Source organism: Agelaius phoeniceus, chromosome 32 (genome assembly GCF_051311805.1).
Source record: "Agelaius phoeniceus isolate bAgePho1 chromosome 32, bAgePho1.hap1, whole genome shotgun sequence".
NCBI classification, from domain to species: Eukaryota; Metazoa; Chordata; class Aves; order Passeriformes; family Icteridae; genus Agelaius; species Agelaius phoeniceus.
In genome coordinates this window covers 561696-577784 of record NC_135296.1, presented here as the reverse complement: position 1 = coordinate 577784, position 16089 = coordinate 561696, and the positions used below count along the sequence as shown (strand labels likewise).

Here is a 16089-nt window from a genome sequence, read left to right as displayed (position 1 = left end):
GAGGAGGAGAGGAGATGAGGATCTGGTGAGGAGGAAGAAGAGCAGGAGGAGAGGGAGGAAGGGCGGGAGGAGGAGGAGGTGGAGAAGGAGGGAAATGGAGCAGGAAGAGGAGCCAGAGATGAGGATCTTGTGAGGAGGAGGAGGAGGAGGAAGGAGATGAGGAAGAAGAGCAGGAGATGAGGATCTTGTGAGGAGGAGGAGGAGGAGGAAGAGGCGCAGGAAGTGAGGAAGAAGGGAAGGAGGAGGAGATGGGAGAGGAGGAGATGGGAGAGGAGGAAGATCTCCCGAGGAAGAGGAGCAGGAGATGAGGAGGAAGATGAGCAGGAGAAATCCCATCCAACCCCGGATGGCCCCGATCCCCTTTGGATCCATCCCAAACCCTGATCCCACCTCAGATGGCCCCAATCCCACCTCAGATCTCCCCAACCCCACCCCACCCCAGACGTCCCCAGTCCCACCTCAGATGTCCCCTCACCCCATCCCTGATCCCACCTCAGATGTTCCCTCACCCCATCCCACCCCAGATCTCCCCAGTCCCACCCCAGACGTCCCCACCCCGCCCCAGTGACCCTCAGATGTCCCCAATCCCACCTCAGATGTTCCCTCACCCCATCCCACCTCAGATGTCCCCGATCCCACCCCAGATGTCCCCAGTCCCACCCCAGCTGTCCCCGCCCCGCCCCAGTGACCCTCAGATGTCCCTGGTCCCACCCCAGATGTCCCCAGTCCCACCCCAGATGTCCCCACCCCGCCCCAGTGACCCTCAGATCTCCTCGATCCCACCTCAGATGTCCCCAGTCCCACCTCAGATGTCCCTGATCCCACCTCAGATGTCCCTGATCCCACCCCAGATCTCCCAGTCCCACCCCAGATGTCCCCAATCCCACCCCAGATGTCCCCGACCCCACCCCAGATGTCCCCAGTCCCACCCCAGCCGTCCCCGCCCCGCCCCAGTGACCCTCAGATGTCCCTGATCCCACCTCAGATGTCCCTGATCCCACCCTAGATGTCCCTGATCCCACCTCAGATGCTCCCTCACCCCATCCCTGATCCCACCTCAGATGTCCCTGATCCCAAACCCACCTCAGATCTCCCCAGTCCCACCTCAAATGTCCCCAACTCCATCCCACCTTAGATGGTCCCAATCCCACCTCAGATGTCCCCAGTCCCACCTCAGATGTTCCCTCACCCCATCCCACCTCAGATGTCCCCGATCCCACCCCAGATGTCCCCGATCCCACCCCAGCCGTCCCCACCCCGCCCCAGTGACCCTCAGATCTCCCCAATCCCACCTCAGATCTCCCTGATCCCACCCCAGATGTCCCCACCCCGCCCCAGTGACCCTCAGATCTCCTCGATCCCACCTCAGATGTCCCCAGTCCCACCCCAGACGTCCCCACCCCACCCCAGCCGTCCCCACCCCGCCCCAGTGACCCTCAGATCTCCTCGATCCCACCTCAGATGCCTCCAATCCCACCCCAGATCTCCCCAGTCCCACCCCAGATGTCCCCACCCCACCCCAGACGTCCCCGCCCCAGTGACCCTCAGATCTCCTCGATCCCACCTCAGATGTCCCTGATCCCACCTCAGATGTCCCCAGTCCCACCCCAGATCTCCCAGTCCCACCCCAGCCGTCCCCGCCCCGCCCCAGTGACCCTCAGATCTCCTCGATCCCACCTCAGATCTCCCTGATCCCACCCCAGATCTCCTCGATCCCACCTCAGATCTCCTCGATCCCACCTCAGATGTCCCCAATCCCACCTCAGATGTCCCCAGTCCCACCTCAGATGTCCCTGATCCCACCCCAGATGTCCCCAACCCCACCCCAGATGTCCCCATCCCACCCCAGCCGTCCCCGCCCCAGTGACCCTTTCCCCGCCCCACCGCCAGCGCATGGACCTGGACCGGCGGCGGGAGGAGGCGCGGAACCCCAAGCGGAAGCCGCGGCTGATGGAGGAGGACGAGCTCCCGTCGTGGATCCTCAAGGACGACGCCGAGGTCGAGCGCCTCACCTGCGAGGAGGAGGAGGAGAAGATGTTCGGCCGCGGCTCCCGGCACCGCAAGGAGGTCGACTACAGCGACTCGCTGACCGAGAAGCAGTGGCTCAAGGTGGGACCATCTTGGCTGGTGGCACCTGGGTTGGTGGCACCTGGTGATGGTTTCTGGGTGGGAGAACCTGGTGGTGGAACCTGGGTGGTGGAACCTGGGTGATAGAACCTGGTGGTGGCACCTGGTGATGGTTTCTGGGTGGGAGAACCTGGTGGTGGAACCTGGTGGTGGAACCTGGTGGTGGAACCTGGATGGTGGCACCTGGTGATGGTTTCTGGGTGGGAGAACCTGGGGGTGGAACCTGGTGGTGGAACCTGGGTGATAGAACCTGGGTGGTGGAACCTGGGTGATAGAACCTGGTGGTGGCATCTGGGTGGTGGCACCTGGTGGTGGTATCTGGTAATGGAACTTGGTGGTGGCATCTGGTGGTGGCATCTGGGTGGGAGCACGTGGTGGTGAAACCTGGTGGTGGAAGCTGGTGGTGGAACCTGGGGGTGGTATCTGGGTGGTGGAACCTGGTGGTGGAAGCTGGTGGTGGCACCTGGGGGTGGCATCTGGTGGTGGGATCTGGTGGTGGAACTTGGTGGTGGCATCTGGTGGTGGTATCTGGGTGGTGGCGTCTGGTGGTGGAACCTGGTGGTGGAACCTGGTGGTATCTGGGTGGTGGAACCTGGTGGTGGCACCTGGGTGGTGGCACCTGGTGATGGTTTCTGGGTGGGAGAACCTGGTGGTGGAACCTGGGGGTGGAACCTGGTGGTGGTATCTGGGTGGTGGAAGCTGGTGGTAGAACCTGGTGGTGGCACCTGATGGTGGCATCTTGGTGGGAGTACCTGGTGGTGGCACCTGGTGGTGGAACCTGGTGGTGGCATCTGGTGGTGCTGTCTGGGTGGTGGCACCTGGTGGTGGCACCTGGGTGGTGGCACCTGGTGGTATCTGGGTGGTGGAGCCTGGTGGAACCTGGTGGTGGAACCTGGGGGTGGAACTTGGTGGTGGCATCTGATGGTGGAAGCTGGTGATGGTATCTGGGTGGTGGAACCTGGTGGTGGCACCTGGTGGAACCTGGTGATGGAACTTGGTGGTGGTATCTGGTGGTGGCATCTGGGTGGTGGAACCTGGTGGTGGCATCTGGGTGGTGGAGCCTGGTGGGGTGGGAGCACCATGGTGAGGAGCCCAAATCACTGGGGATCCTCAATCCCAAGGATCTCCAGGCCCAAGGATCCCAAACCCCTGCAGATCCCAAATCCCCTGGAACTGGGATGATCCCAAATCCCCTTGGCTCCCCCCAGGCCATCGAGGAGGGCACCCTGGAGGAGATCCAGGAGGACTCAGAATTCCTCTGGGATTGGGATGATCCCAAACCCCTGCAGATCCCAAACCCCAATGAGACCCCATTTCCTGTAGATCCCAAATCCTCTGGAACTGGGATGATCCCAAATCCCTTTGTAGATCCCAAACCCCTGTAGATCCCAAATCCCTTTGGCTCCACCACCCTTTAGATCCCAAATCCCCTTGGCTCTCCCCCAGGCCATCGAGGAGGGCACCCTGGAGGAGATCCAGGAGGACTCAGAACTCCTCTGGGATTGGGATGATCCCAAACCCCAATGAGACCCCATTTCCTGTAGATCCCAAATCCTCTGGGATTGAGATGATCCCAAATCCCAATGATCCCAAATCCCCTTGGCTCCCCCCAGGCCATCGAGGAGGGCACCCTGGAGGAGATCCAGGAGGACTCAGAATTCCTCTGGGATTGGGATGATCCCAAACCCCTGCAGATCCCAAACCCTCTGGGATTGAGATGATCCCAAACCCCTGCAGATCCTAAATCCCCTTGGTTCCTCACCCCCAGGCCATCGAGGAGGGCACCCTGGAGGAGATCGAGGAGGAGTTCCACCAGAAGAACTCCTCTGGGATTGGGATGATCCCAAACCTCTGCAGATCCCAAATCCCTTTGGCTCCACCACCCTTTAGATCCTAAATCCCCTTGGCTCCCCCCAGGCCATCGAGGAGGGCACCCTGGAGGAGATCGAGGAGGACTCAGAAGTTCTCTGGGATTGAGATGATCCCAAACCCCTTGTAGATCCTAAATCCCCTTGTTCCCCGCCCAGGTCATCGAGGAGGGCACCCTGGAGGAGATCGAGGAGGACTCAGAAGTCCCCTGGGATTGGGATGATCCCAAACCCCTTGTAGATCCTAAATCCCCTTGGTTCCTCACCCCCAGGCCATCGAGGAGGGCACCCTGGAGGAGATCCAGGAGGACTCAGAAGCTCTCTGGGATTGGGATGATCCCAAACCCCAATGAGACCCCATTTCCTGTAGATCCCAAATTCTCTGGGATTGAGATGATCCCAAACCCCTTGTAGATCCTAAATCCCCTTGTTCCCCGCCCAGGCCATCGAGGAGGGCACCCTGGAGGAGATCGAGGAGGACTCAGAAGTTCTCTGGGATTGGGATGATCCCAAACCCCTGTAGATCCCAAATCCTCTGGGATTGGGATGATCCCAAACCCCTTGTAGATCCTAAATCCCCTTGGTTCCTCACCCCCAGGCCATCGAGGAGGGCACCCTGGAGGAGATCCAGGAGGAGGATCGAGAACTCCTCTGGGATTGGGATGATCCCAAACCCCTTGTAGATCCTAAACCCCTGGAACTGAGATGATCCTAAATCCCCTTGGCTCCTCACCCCCAGGCCATCGAGGAGGGCACCCTGGAGGAGATCGAGGAGGAGGTCCGCCAGAAGAAGTCCTCGCGCAAGCGCAAGCGGGAGCCCGAGGGACCCCCGGGACCCCCGGCGGGCGCCCGGAGCCGGGACAAGGACGAGGAGATTCGGAAGCAGAAGAAGCGGGGGCGGCCCCCGGCCGAGAAGCTGTCCCCGAACCCACCGCCCCTGACCCGCAAGATGCGCAAGATCGTGGACGCCGTCATCAAGTACAAGGACAGGTGAGGAGCACACCTGGAGGGCCTGAGGGTTCCTGGACGTTCCTGGAGGTTCTGGAGGTTCCATGAGGTTCCTGGAGGTTCCTGGAGGTTCCATGAGGTTCCTGGAGGTTCTGGTGGGTCTGGAGGTTCTGGTGGGCCTGGAGGTTCCATGAGGTTCCTGGAGGTTCTGGGTGGGTCTGGAGGTTCCATGAGGTTCCTGGAGGTTCTGGAGGTTCCTGGAGGTTCTGGAGGGTCTGGTGGGCCTGGAGGTTCCATGAGGTTCCTGGGGGTTCTGGAGGTTCCTGGAGGTTCCTGAGGGTTTCTGGTGGGCCTGGACATCATCAGGTACGAGGACAGGTGAGGAGCACACCTGGTGGGCCTGGAGGGTCTGGTGGGCCTGACGGTTCCATGAGGTTCCTGGAGGTTCTGGTGGGTCTGGAGGTTCCATGAGGTTCCTGGAGGTTCTGGAGGTTCTGGAGGTTCTGGTGGGTCTGGAGGTTCCTGGAGGTTCCTGGAGGTTCCTGGGGGTTTCTGGTGGGTCTGGACATCATCAGGTACAAGGACAGGTGAGGAGGACACTTGGTGGGCCTGGAGGGTCTGGTGGGCCTGAGGGTTCCATGAGGTTCCATGAGGTTCCTGGAGGTTCTGCTGGGCCTGGAGGTTCCATGAGGTTCCTGAGATACTGAGGATGAGGATGATGGGATGATGAGGACAAGGATGAAGATGATGGGATGACGAGGATGAGGATGAGGAGGATGAGATTGATGAGATGATGAGGACAATGAGATGATGATGATGATGACAATGATGATTGATGATGGTGATGATGATGGTGGTGAGGAAGGCCGCGTCCTGACGCCCGTTTATGGGATGATGATGATGATGATGATGATGATGATTGATGATGATGCTGATGATGCTGATGATGCTGATGATGATGACGATGGTGAGGAAGGCCGCATCCTGACGCCCGTTTATGGGATGATGATTGATGATGATTGATGATGATGATGATGCTGATGATGACGATGATGGTGGTGGTGAGGAAGGCCACGTCCTGACACCCGTTTATGGGATGATGATGATTGATGATGATTGATGATGATGATGCTGATGATGATGATGATGATGCTGATGATGACAATGATGATGATGGTGAGGAAGGCCGCATCCTGACGCCTGTTTATGGGATGATGATGATGATTGATGATGATTGATGATGATGCTGATGATGATGCTGCTGATGATGATGCTGATGATGATGCTGCTGCTGATGATGATGATGGTGATGACAATGATGATGACAATGATGACAATGGTGAGGAAGGCCGCGCCCTGACGCCCGTGTCCCCCCGCAGCAGCAGCGGGCGCCAGCTGAGCGAGGTTTTCATCCAGCTCCCGTCCCGCAAGGAGCTCCCGGAGTACTACGAGCTCATCCGCAAGCCCGTGGACTTCAAGAAGATCAAGGTACCCAACGGGGCCCACCAGGGTCCACCGGGGTCCAATGGGACCCACCAGGATCTACTGGGGTCCAATGGGACCCACCGGGATCTACTGGGGTCCACCAGGATCCATGGGGATCCACCAGAACACACCAGGATCCACTGGGGTCCATCAGGATCCACCGGGATCAACTGGGGTCCACCACTGGGGTCCACCAGGATCCAATGGGGTCCACCAGGGTCCACCAGGGTCCACCTGGATCTCCTGGGGTCCATCAGGGTCCAGTGGGGTCCACCAGGATCCAATGGGGTCCATCAGGGTCCAATGGGGTCCACCAGGATCTACTGGGGTCCATCAGGGTCCACCAGGATCCACCGGGGTCCAATGGGGTCCATGGGGATCCAATGGGGTCCACCAGGATCCAATGGGGTCCACCAAGGTCCACCAGAATCCAATGGGGTCCACCAGGATCTACTGGGGTCCACCTGGATCTACTGGGGTCCACCAGGATCTAATGGGGTCCAATGGGGTCCATCAGGATCCACTGGGGTCCACCGGGATCCACCTGGATCTCCTGGGGTCCATCAGGGTACCATGGGGTCCGCCAGGATCTACTGGGGTCCATTGGGGTCCGCCAGGATCTACTGGGGTCCATTGGGGTCCACCAGGATCCACTGGAGTCCACCAGGATCCACCAGGATCCACCAGGATCCACAGGGTCCATCAGGGTCCATTGGGGTCCACCTGGATCTCCTGGGGTCCACCAGGATCCATCGGGGTCCACTGGAATCTACTGGGGTCCACCAGAACCCATTGGGGTCCACCAGGGTCCATTGGGGTCCACCTGGATCTCCTGGGATCCACCAGGACCCACCAGTGGGTCCGTGAGGTTCTTGGAGGTTCCTGGAGGTTCTGCTGGGGTCCACCAGGGTCCAATGGGGTCCACCAGGATCTCCTGGGGTCCACCAGGATCCAATGGGGTCCACCAGTGGATCCTTGAGGTTCTTGGAGATTCCTGGAGGTTCCTGGAGGTTCTGCTGGGGTCCACCAGGATCCACCAGGACCCACCAGTGGATCCTTGAGGTTCCTGGAGGTTCCTGGAGGTTCCGCTGGGGTCCACTGGGGTCCACCAGGGTCCAATGGGGTCCATCAGGATCCACTGGGGTCCACCAGGATCTCTTGGGCTCCACCAGGGTCCAGTGGGGTCCACCAGGGTCCAGTGGGGTCCACCAGGGTCCAATGGGGTCCACCAGGATCTCCTGGGGTCCACCAGGATCCAATGGGGTCCACCAGGGTCCATTGGGGTCCACCAGGATCTCTTGGGCTCCACCAGGGTCCAGTGGGGTCCACCAGGATCTCCTGGGCTCCACCAGGCCCCACCCTGAGCCCGGTTCCTCCCGCCCAGGAACGGATCCGGAACCACAAATACCGGAGCCTGAACGACCTGGAGAAGGACGTGATGCTGCTGTGCCAGAACGCGCAGACCTTCAACCTGGAGGGGTCCCTGGTGGGACAACCTGGGGGGGACAACTGGGGTGGGACAACCTGGGAGGGACAACCTGGGCCAGAACGCCCAGACCTTCAACCTGGAGGGGTCCCTGGTGGGACAACCTGGGGGGACAACTGGGGGGACAACCTGGGCCAGAACGCCCAGACCTTCAACCTGGAGGGGTCCCTGGTGGGACAACCTGGGGGGGACAACCTGGGGTGGGATCTGTGAGGGACAACCTGGGCCAGAACGCCCAGACCTTCAACCTGGAGGGGTCCCTGGTGGGACAACCTGGGGGGACAGCCTGGGGGGGACAACCTGGGGTGGCACCTGGGCTGACCAGGAATGACCAGGAGTGACCAGAACTGACCATGAGTGACTATGGGTGACCATGGGTGACCATGGGTGACCACAAGTGACCAAGAATGACCAGGGGTGACCAGGACTGACCAGGATGACCAGAAGTGACCATGACTGACCAGAAATGACCATGAGTGACCATGGGTGACCATGAGTGACCATGGGTGACCAGGACTTGGTAGCGTTGACCAGAATGACCAGAACTGACCAAGACTGACAAAGGACCAAGGGTGACCATGACCATGACTGAAAGTGACCATGGGTGACCATGGGGGACCATGACTGACCAAGGATGACCATGACTGACCAAGGATGACCATGGGTGACCATGACTGACCATGGGCGACCACAACGGACCATGGGTGACCATGACTGACCATGGGTGACCAAGGATGACCATGGGTGACCATGACTGACCATGGGTGACCATGACTGACCATGGGCGACCACAACGGACCATGAGTGACCATGACTGACCATGGGTGACCAAGGATGACCATGGGTGACCATGACTGACCATGGGTGACCATGGGTGACCACAACGGACCATGGGTGACCATGACTGACCACGGGTGACCATGACTGACCATGCGCGACCACAACTGACTATGGGTGACCATGGGTGACCATGGGTGACCAGAACTGACCACAACTGACCATGAGTGACCACGAGTGACCACGAGTGGCCGCGTGTCCGGCCCCCAGATCTACGAGGACTCCATCGTGCTGCAGTCGGTGTTCACCAGCGTGCGGCAGAAGGTGGAGAAGGAGGAGGAGAGCGACGGCGAGGAGAGCGAGGAGGAGGAGGAGGGCGAGGAGGAAGGCTCCGAGTCCGAGGGTGCGCCCGGGGACGGGGCCTGCGGGGTGGGGCCTGCGGGGTCGGTGGGGTCGATGGGATTGGATTGGATCAACGGGATCGATGGGATTGATGGGATCGATGGGACGGGATCAACGGGATTGATGGGATTGATGGGACGGGATCGACGGGATTGATGGGATTGATGGGATTGATGGGATGGGGTCAATGGGATCGATGGGATTGATGGGATCGATGGGACGGGATCAACGGGATCGATGGGATTGGATGGGATTGATGGGATCAATGGGATCGATGGGATTGATGGGATTGATGGGATTGGATCAATGGGATCGATGGGATTGGATTGGATTGATGGGATTGATGGGATGGGATCAATGGATGGGATTGGATCAATGGATTGATCAGATGGGATCAATGGGATCGATGGGATTGATGGGATGGGGTCAATGGGATTGGATGGGATTGATGGGATGGGATCGATGGGAACAATGGGATGGGATGGGATCAATGGATTGATCAGATGGGATCAATGGGATTGATGGGATCGATGGGATTGATGGGATCGGGTCGATGGGATTGATGGGATTGATGGGATGGGATCAATGGGATCAATGGGATTGATCAGATTGATGGGATGGGATCAATGGGATGGGATCAATGGGATTGATGGGATCGATGGGATGGGATCAATGGGATAGGGTCAATGGGATTGAATGGGGTCAATGGGATCAATGGGATGGGATCAATGGGAATTGATCAATAGGATGGGATGGGGTCAATGGGATGGGATCAATGGGATGGGATGGGATGGGATCGATGGGATTGATCAGATGGGATCAATGGGATCATTGGGATGGGATCCAATGGGATGGGATCAATGGGATTGGGTCAATGGGATTGGGTCAATGGGATGGGATTGGATCAATGGGACCAATGGGATCAGTGGGATCAATGGGATTGGGATGGGGTCAATGGGATTGGGTCAGTGGGATCAATAGGATTGGAATTGGGATGGGATTGGGTCAATGGGATTTGGATTGGGATGGGATCCATGGGATCAGGATGGGATGGGATCAATGGGATTGGGTCAGTGGGATCAATGAGATCAATGGGATCAATGGGATTGATCAGATGGGATGGGATCAATGGGGTCAATGGGGTCAATGGGATCAATGGGATCAATGGGATTGATGGGATTGGATCAATGGGATGGGATGGGATCAATGGGATTGGATGGGGTCAGTGGGATTGGGATGGGGTCAGTGGGATCCGTGGGATTGGGTCAGTGGGATTGGGATGGGATCAATGGGACTGGGATGGGATTGGGATTGGGATTGGGGTGGGGTTGGTGGGATCAGGATGGGATCAATGGGATCAATGGGATTGGGATGGGATCAATGGGATGGAGTCAATGGGATTGGGTCAGTGGGATCAATGGGATTGGAATTGAGATGGGATTGGGTCAGTGGGATTGGGATGGGGTCGATGGGATTGGGTCAGTGGGATCGGGATTAGGATCCAGGGGATTGGGATGGGGTCAATGGGGTCAATGGGATGGGATTGGGGTGGGGTCAATGGGGTCAATGGGATTGGGATGGGATCCATGGGATTGGGCTTGGGATCGGGATGGGGTCAATGGGGTCAGGGTGGGGATGGGATCCATGGGATCGGGATGGGATTGGGATGGGATGGGGTCAATGGGATGGGATTGGGATGAGATCAATGGGATTGGGATGGGGTCAATGGGATTGGGATGGGATGGGGTCAACGGGATCGGGATTGGGATTGGGATCGATGGGATCGGGATGGGGTCAATGGGATCAATGGGATTGGGATGGGGTCAATGGGATTGGGATGGGATTGGGGTGGGGTCAATGGGGTCAGTGGGATTGGGATGGGATCCATGGGATCGGGATTGGGTCAATGGGATGGGATTGGGATTGGGATTGGGATGGGATGGGGTCAATGGGATCAATGGGATGGGATGGGATGGATGGGATGGGATTGGGATCGATGGGATCAATGGGATGGGATTGGGATCGATGGGGTCAATGGGATGGGATTGGGATCGATGGGATCAATGGGATGGGATTGGGATTGGGATCCATGGGATCAATGGGATGGGATTGATGGGAGCCCGTCCCGCCCGCAGCGCGCTCGGTGAAGGTGAAGATCCGGCTGGGCCGCAAGGAGAAGGTTCCGGAACGCGGCAAGGGCCGGCGCCGGGGGGGGCGCGGGGGGCGCCCCAAACCCCTCCTGAGCGACGACGAGAGCGAGGACGAGCAGGAGGAGGTGAGGGCACAGACCCCAAACCCTGACCCCAAACCCTGAACCCAAATCCTGCCCTCAAATCCCGACCCCAAATCTTGACCCCAAACCCCAAATCCTGACCCCAAACCCCAGATCCTGACCCCAAATCCTGACCCCAAACCCCAAACCCCTCCTGAGCGACGACAAGAGCGAGGACGAGCAGGAGGAGGTGAGGGCACAGACCCCAAACCCCAGATCCTGACCCCAAATCCTGAATCCTGAACCCAAATCCTGAATCCTGACCCCAAATCCTGACCCCAAACCCCAAACCCGAATCCTGACCCCGAATCCCAAATCCTGACCCCAGATCCCAAATCCCGAATCCCAAACCCCAAACCCTGACCCCAAACCCCAAACCCAGATCCCAAATCCCGAATCCCAAACCCCAAACCCTGACCCCAAACCCCTCCTGAGCGACGACGAGAGCGAGGACGAGCAGGAGGAGGTGAGGGCACAGACCCCAAACCCTGAACCCAGATCCCAAATCCCGAATCCCAAACCCCAAATCCTGACCCCAAATCCCAAATCCTGACCCCAAACCCCAAATCCCAAATCCTGAAACCCAAATCCTGAAACACAAATCCTAAACCCCCAAATCCTGACCCCAAATCCCAAACCCTGACCCCAAACCCAAATCCTGAACCCAAACCCAGAACCCCAAACCCCAATACTGACCTGAAATCCCGACCCCAAATCCCAAATCCTGACCCCAAACCCCAAATCCCATCCCCAAATCCTGAACCCCAAATCCCGACCCCAAATCCTGAACCCCAAATCCTAACCCCAAACCCCAAATCCTGAACCCCAAATCCCAAACCCCCAAATCCCGACCCCAAACCCCAAATCCCAAATCCGGACCCCCAAATTCTGACCCCAAATCCCAAATCCTGAACCCCAAATCCCGACCCCCAAACCCAACCCCAAACCCTGACCCCAAACCCAACCCCAAATCCCGACCCCAAATCCTGGGAGAGATCCCAAACTCCAAATCCTGACCCCAAACCCCAAATCCCAACCCCAAATCCCAAACCCTGACCCCAAACCCCAAATCCTGACCCCAAATCCCAACCCCAAATCCCAAATCCTGACCCCAAATCCCTCCCCAGGATCGCTCCGGCAGCGGCACCGAGGACGACTGAACCCCGAACATTCCACGGCTCCAGAACTCTGAGAAACCCCAAAAAACCCCCAAAAATCCCCCAAAAATTCCCCTCCCCCCGTAGCTCCGACGGCAGCGACGCCGGAATTCCCAAAAATCCTGAAAATCCCCCAAAAAAATCCCCAAAAAACCCCAAAAAACCCCAAAAAAACCCCAAAACCTCGCCCGTATTTAATACCTGGGTTGGTCCTGATGGTCCCAGGTGGTCCCAAATCCAGATTGTCCCAAATTTGGGTGGTCCTGGATGGTCCAGACCATCCTGGATGCTCCTAAATCCACCTGGACCATCCCAAATCCATCCAGGATCATCCTAAATCCATCCAGGATGGTCCTAAATCCTCTTGGATCATCCTAAACCCTCCAGGATCATCCTAAACCCTCTTGGATCATCCCAAATCCATCCTGGATGCTCCTAAATCCACCTGGACCATCCCAAACCCTCCTGGATCGTCCTAAATCCATCCAGGATGGTCCTAAATCCTCTTGGATCATCCTAAATCCATCTTGGACCATCCCAAACCCTTCTGGGTCATCCTAAATCCTCTTGGACCATCCTAAATCCATCCTGGATGCTCCTAAATCCTCTTGGGCCATCCTGGATGATCCTAAATCCTCTTGGGCCATCCTGGATGATCCTAAATCCTTCTGGACCATCCCAAATCCATCCTGGATGCTCCTAAATCCACCTGGATCAGCTGAGCTCAGCCTTGGACTGTTCTGGATGGTCCTAAATCCTCTTGGACCATCCCAAATCCATCCTGGATGCTCCTAAATCCTCTTGGACCATCCTGGATGGTCCTAAATCCTCTTGGATCATCTTAAACCCTCCTGGACCATCCTAAACCTTCCTGGGCCATCCCAAATCCACCCTGGATGCTCCTAAATCCACCTGGACCATCCTGAATGCTCCTAAATCCACCTGGACCATCCTAAATCCATCCTGGATGCTCCTAAATCCTCTTGGACCATCCCAAATCCATCCTGGATGCTCCTAAATCCTCTTGGACCATCCCAACTCCACCCTGGATGGTTCCTAAATCCTCTTGGACCATCCCAAATCCATCCTGGATGGTTCCTAAATCCACCTGGACCATCCCAAATCCATCCTGGATGCTCCTAAATCCTCTTGGGCCATCCCAAATCCATCCTGGATCAGCTGAGCTCAGCCTTGGGTTATCCTGGATGCTCCTAAATCCTCTTGGACCATCCTGGATGCTCCTAAATCCACCTGGACCATCCCAAATCCATCCTGGATGCTCCTAAATCCTCTTGGACCATCCTGGATGATCCTAAACCCTTCTGGACCATCCCAACTCCATCCTGGATGCTCCTAAATCCTCTTGGGCCATCCTGGATGCTCCTAAATCCACCTGGACCATCCCAAACCCTTCTGGACCATCCCCAATCCATCGTGGATGCTCCTAAATCCTCTTGGACCATCCTGGATGGTTCCTAAATCCTCTTGGACCATCCCAAATCCATCCTGGATGCTCCTAAATCCACCTGGACCATCCCAACTCCATCCTGGATGCTCCTAAACCCTCTTGGACCATCCCAAATCCTCTTGGACCATCCTAAATCCATCCTGGATGCTCCTAAATCCACCTGGACCATCCCAAACCCTCCTGGATCGTCCTAAATCCATCCAGGATGGTCCTAAATCCTCTTGGATCATCCCAAATCCATCCAGGATCATCCTAAATCCATCCTGGATGCTCCTAAATCCATCTGGGACCATCCCAAATCCTCTTGAATTATCCTAAATCCATCCAGGATGGTCCTAAATCCTCTTGGATCATCCCAAATCCACCTGGACCATCCCAAACCCTCCTGGATCGTCCTAAATTCATCCAGGATGGTCCTAAATCCTCTTGGATCATCCTAAATCCTCTTGGATCATCCCAAATCCATCCTGGATGGTCCTAAATCCATCCTGAGTTGGTCCTAAATCCTCTTGGATCATCCTAAATCCATCTTGGACCATCCCAAACCCTCCTGGGTCATCCCAAACCCTCCTGGACCATCCTAAATCCATCCTGGATGCTCCTAAATCCTCTTGGACCATCCCAAATCCATCCTGGGTCATCCTAAACCCTCTTGGACCATCCCAAATCCTCTTGGACCATCCTAAATCCATCCTGGATGCTCCTAAATCCACCTGGACCATCCCGAACCCTCCTGGGCCATCCTAAATCCATCCAGGACCATCTTAAACTCTCTGGGATCATCCTGAATCCATCCTGGATCATCCTAAATCCCTTTGGACCATCCCAAATCCATCCTGGATGGTCCTAAACCCTCTTGGACCATCCTGGATGCTCCTAAATCCTCTTGGATCATCCTAAATCCATCCTGGATGCTCCTAAATCCTCTTGGATCATCTTAAACCCGTCTGGACCATCCCAAATCCATCCTGGGCCATCCTAAATCCATCCAGGATGGTCCTAAATCCTTTTGGACCATCCTGGATGGTTCCTAAACCCTCCTGGGCCATCCTGGATGATCCTAAACCCTCTTGGACCATCCCAAATCCATCCTGGATGCTCCTAAATCCTCTTGGACCATCCTGGATGGTTCCTAAATCCTCTTGGACCATCCCAAATCCATCCTGGATGCTCCTAAATCCTCTTGGACCATCCTAAATCCTCTTGGACCATCCCAAATCCATCCTGGATGCTCCTAAATCCACCTGGACCATCCCAAATCCATCCTGGATGCTCCTAAATCCACCTGGATCAGCTGAGCTCAGCCTTGGACTGTTCTGGATGCTCCTAAATCCTCTTGGATCATCTTAAACCCATCTGGACCATCCCAAACCCTCCTGAGCCATCCTAAATCCATCCAGGATGCTCCTAAATCCTCTTGGACCATCCTGGATGGTTCCTAAACCCTCCTGGGCCATCCTGGATGTTCCTAAACCCTCTTGGACCATCCCAAATCCATCCTGGATGAACCTAAATCCTCTTGGACCATCTCAAGTCCATCCTGGATGGTTCCTAAATCCACCTGGACCATCCTGGATGATTGTAAATCCTCTTGGGCCATCCCAAATCCATCCTGGATGTTCCTAAATCCTCTTGGGCCATCCTGGATGCTCCTAAACCCTTCTGGACCATCCCAAATCCACCCTGGATGCTCCTAAATCCACCTGGATCAGCTGAGCTCAGCCTTGGACTGTTCTGGATGGTCCTAAATCCTCTTGGATCATCCTAAATCCATCCTGGATGCTCCTAAATCCTCTCAGACCATCCTGGATGGTTCCTAAACCCTCCTGGGCCATCCTGGATGCTCCTACACCCTCTTGGACCATCCCAAATCCATCCTGGATGATCCTAAATCCTCTTGGACCATCTCAAGTCCATCCTGGATGATCCTAAATCCACCTGGACCATCCCAAATCCATCCTGGATGCTCCTAAATCCTCTTGGACCATCTCAAGTCCATCCTGGATGGTTCCTAAATCCTCTTGGACCATCCTGGATGATCCTAAATCCTCTTGGACCATCCCAAATCCATCCTGGACCATCCCAAATCCACCCTGGAT

At 56.6% G+C, this 16089-nt stretch overlaps 1 protein-coding gene across 4 annotated transcripts in view; it reads left to right on the top strand.

Annotated features, from left to right (window-relative positions):
- The window catches only part of SMARCA4 (SWI/SNF related BAF chromatin remodeling complex subunit ATPase 4), a 78637-nt gene extending 65983 nt beyond the window's left edge, over window positions 1–12654 (top strand). For 2 of the 4 annotated variants that reach the window (XM_077192345.1, XM_077192343.1), the window contains exons 29-35: window positions 1891–2109; window positions 4735–4985; window positions 6323–6431; window positions 7813–7914; window positions 8962–9094; window positions 11229–11368; window positions 12493–12654. In XM_077192345.1, the coding sequence (XP_077048460.1) occupies window positions 1891–2109; window positions 4735–4985; window positions 6323–6431; window positions 7813–7914; window positions 8962–9094; window positions 11229–11368; window positions 12493–12525 (987 nt within the window). In that variant the 3' untranslated portion in view covers window positions 12526–12654. Of the gene's footprint in view, window positions 1–1890; window positions 2110–3335; window positions 3528–4734; window positions 4986–6322; window positions 6432–7812; window positions 7915–8961; window positions 9095–11228; window positions 11369–12492 lie in introns of those variants that run through there. The other 2 variants (XM_077192344.1, XM_077192346.1) reach the window with 2 other exon arrangements.
- Window positions 12655–16089: the final 3435 nt, after the last annotated feature.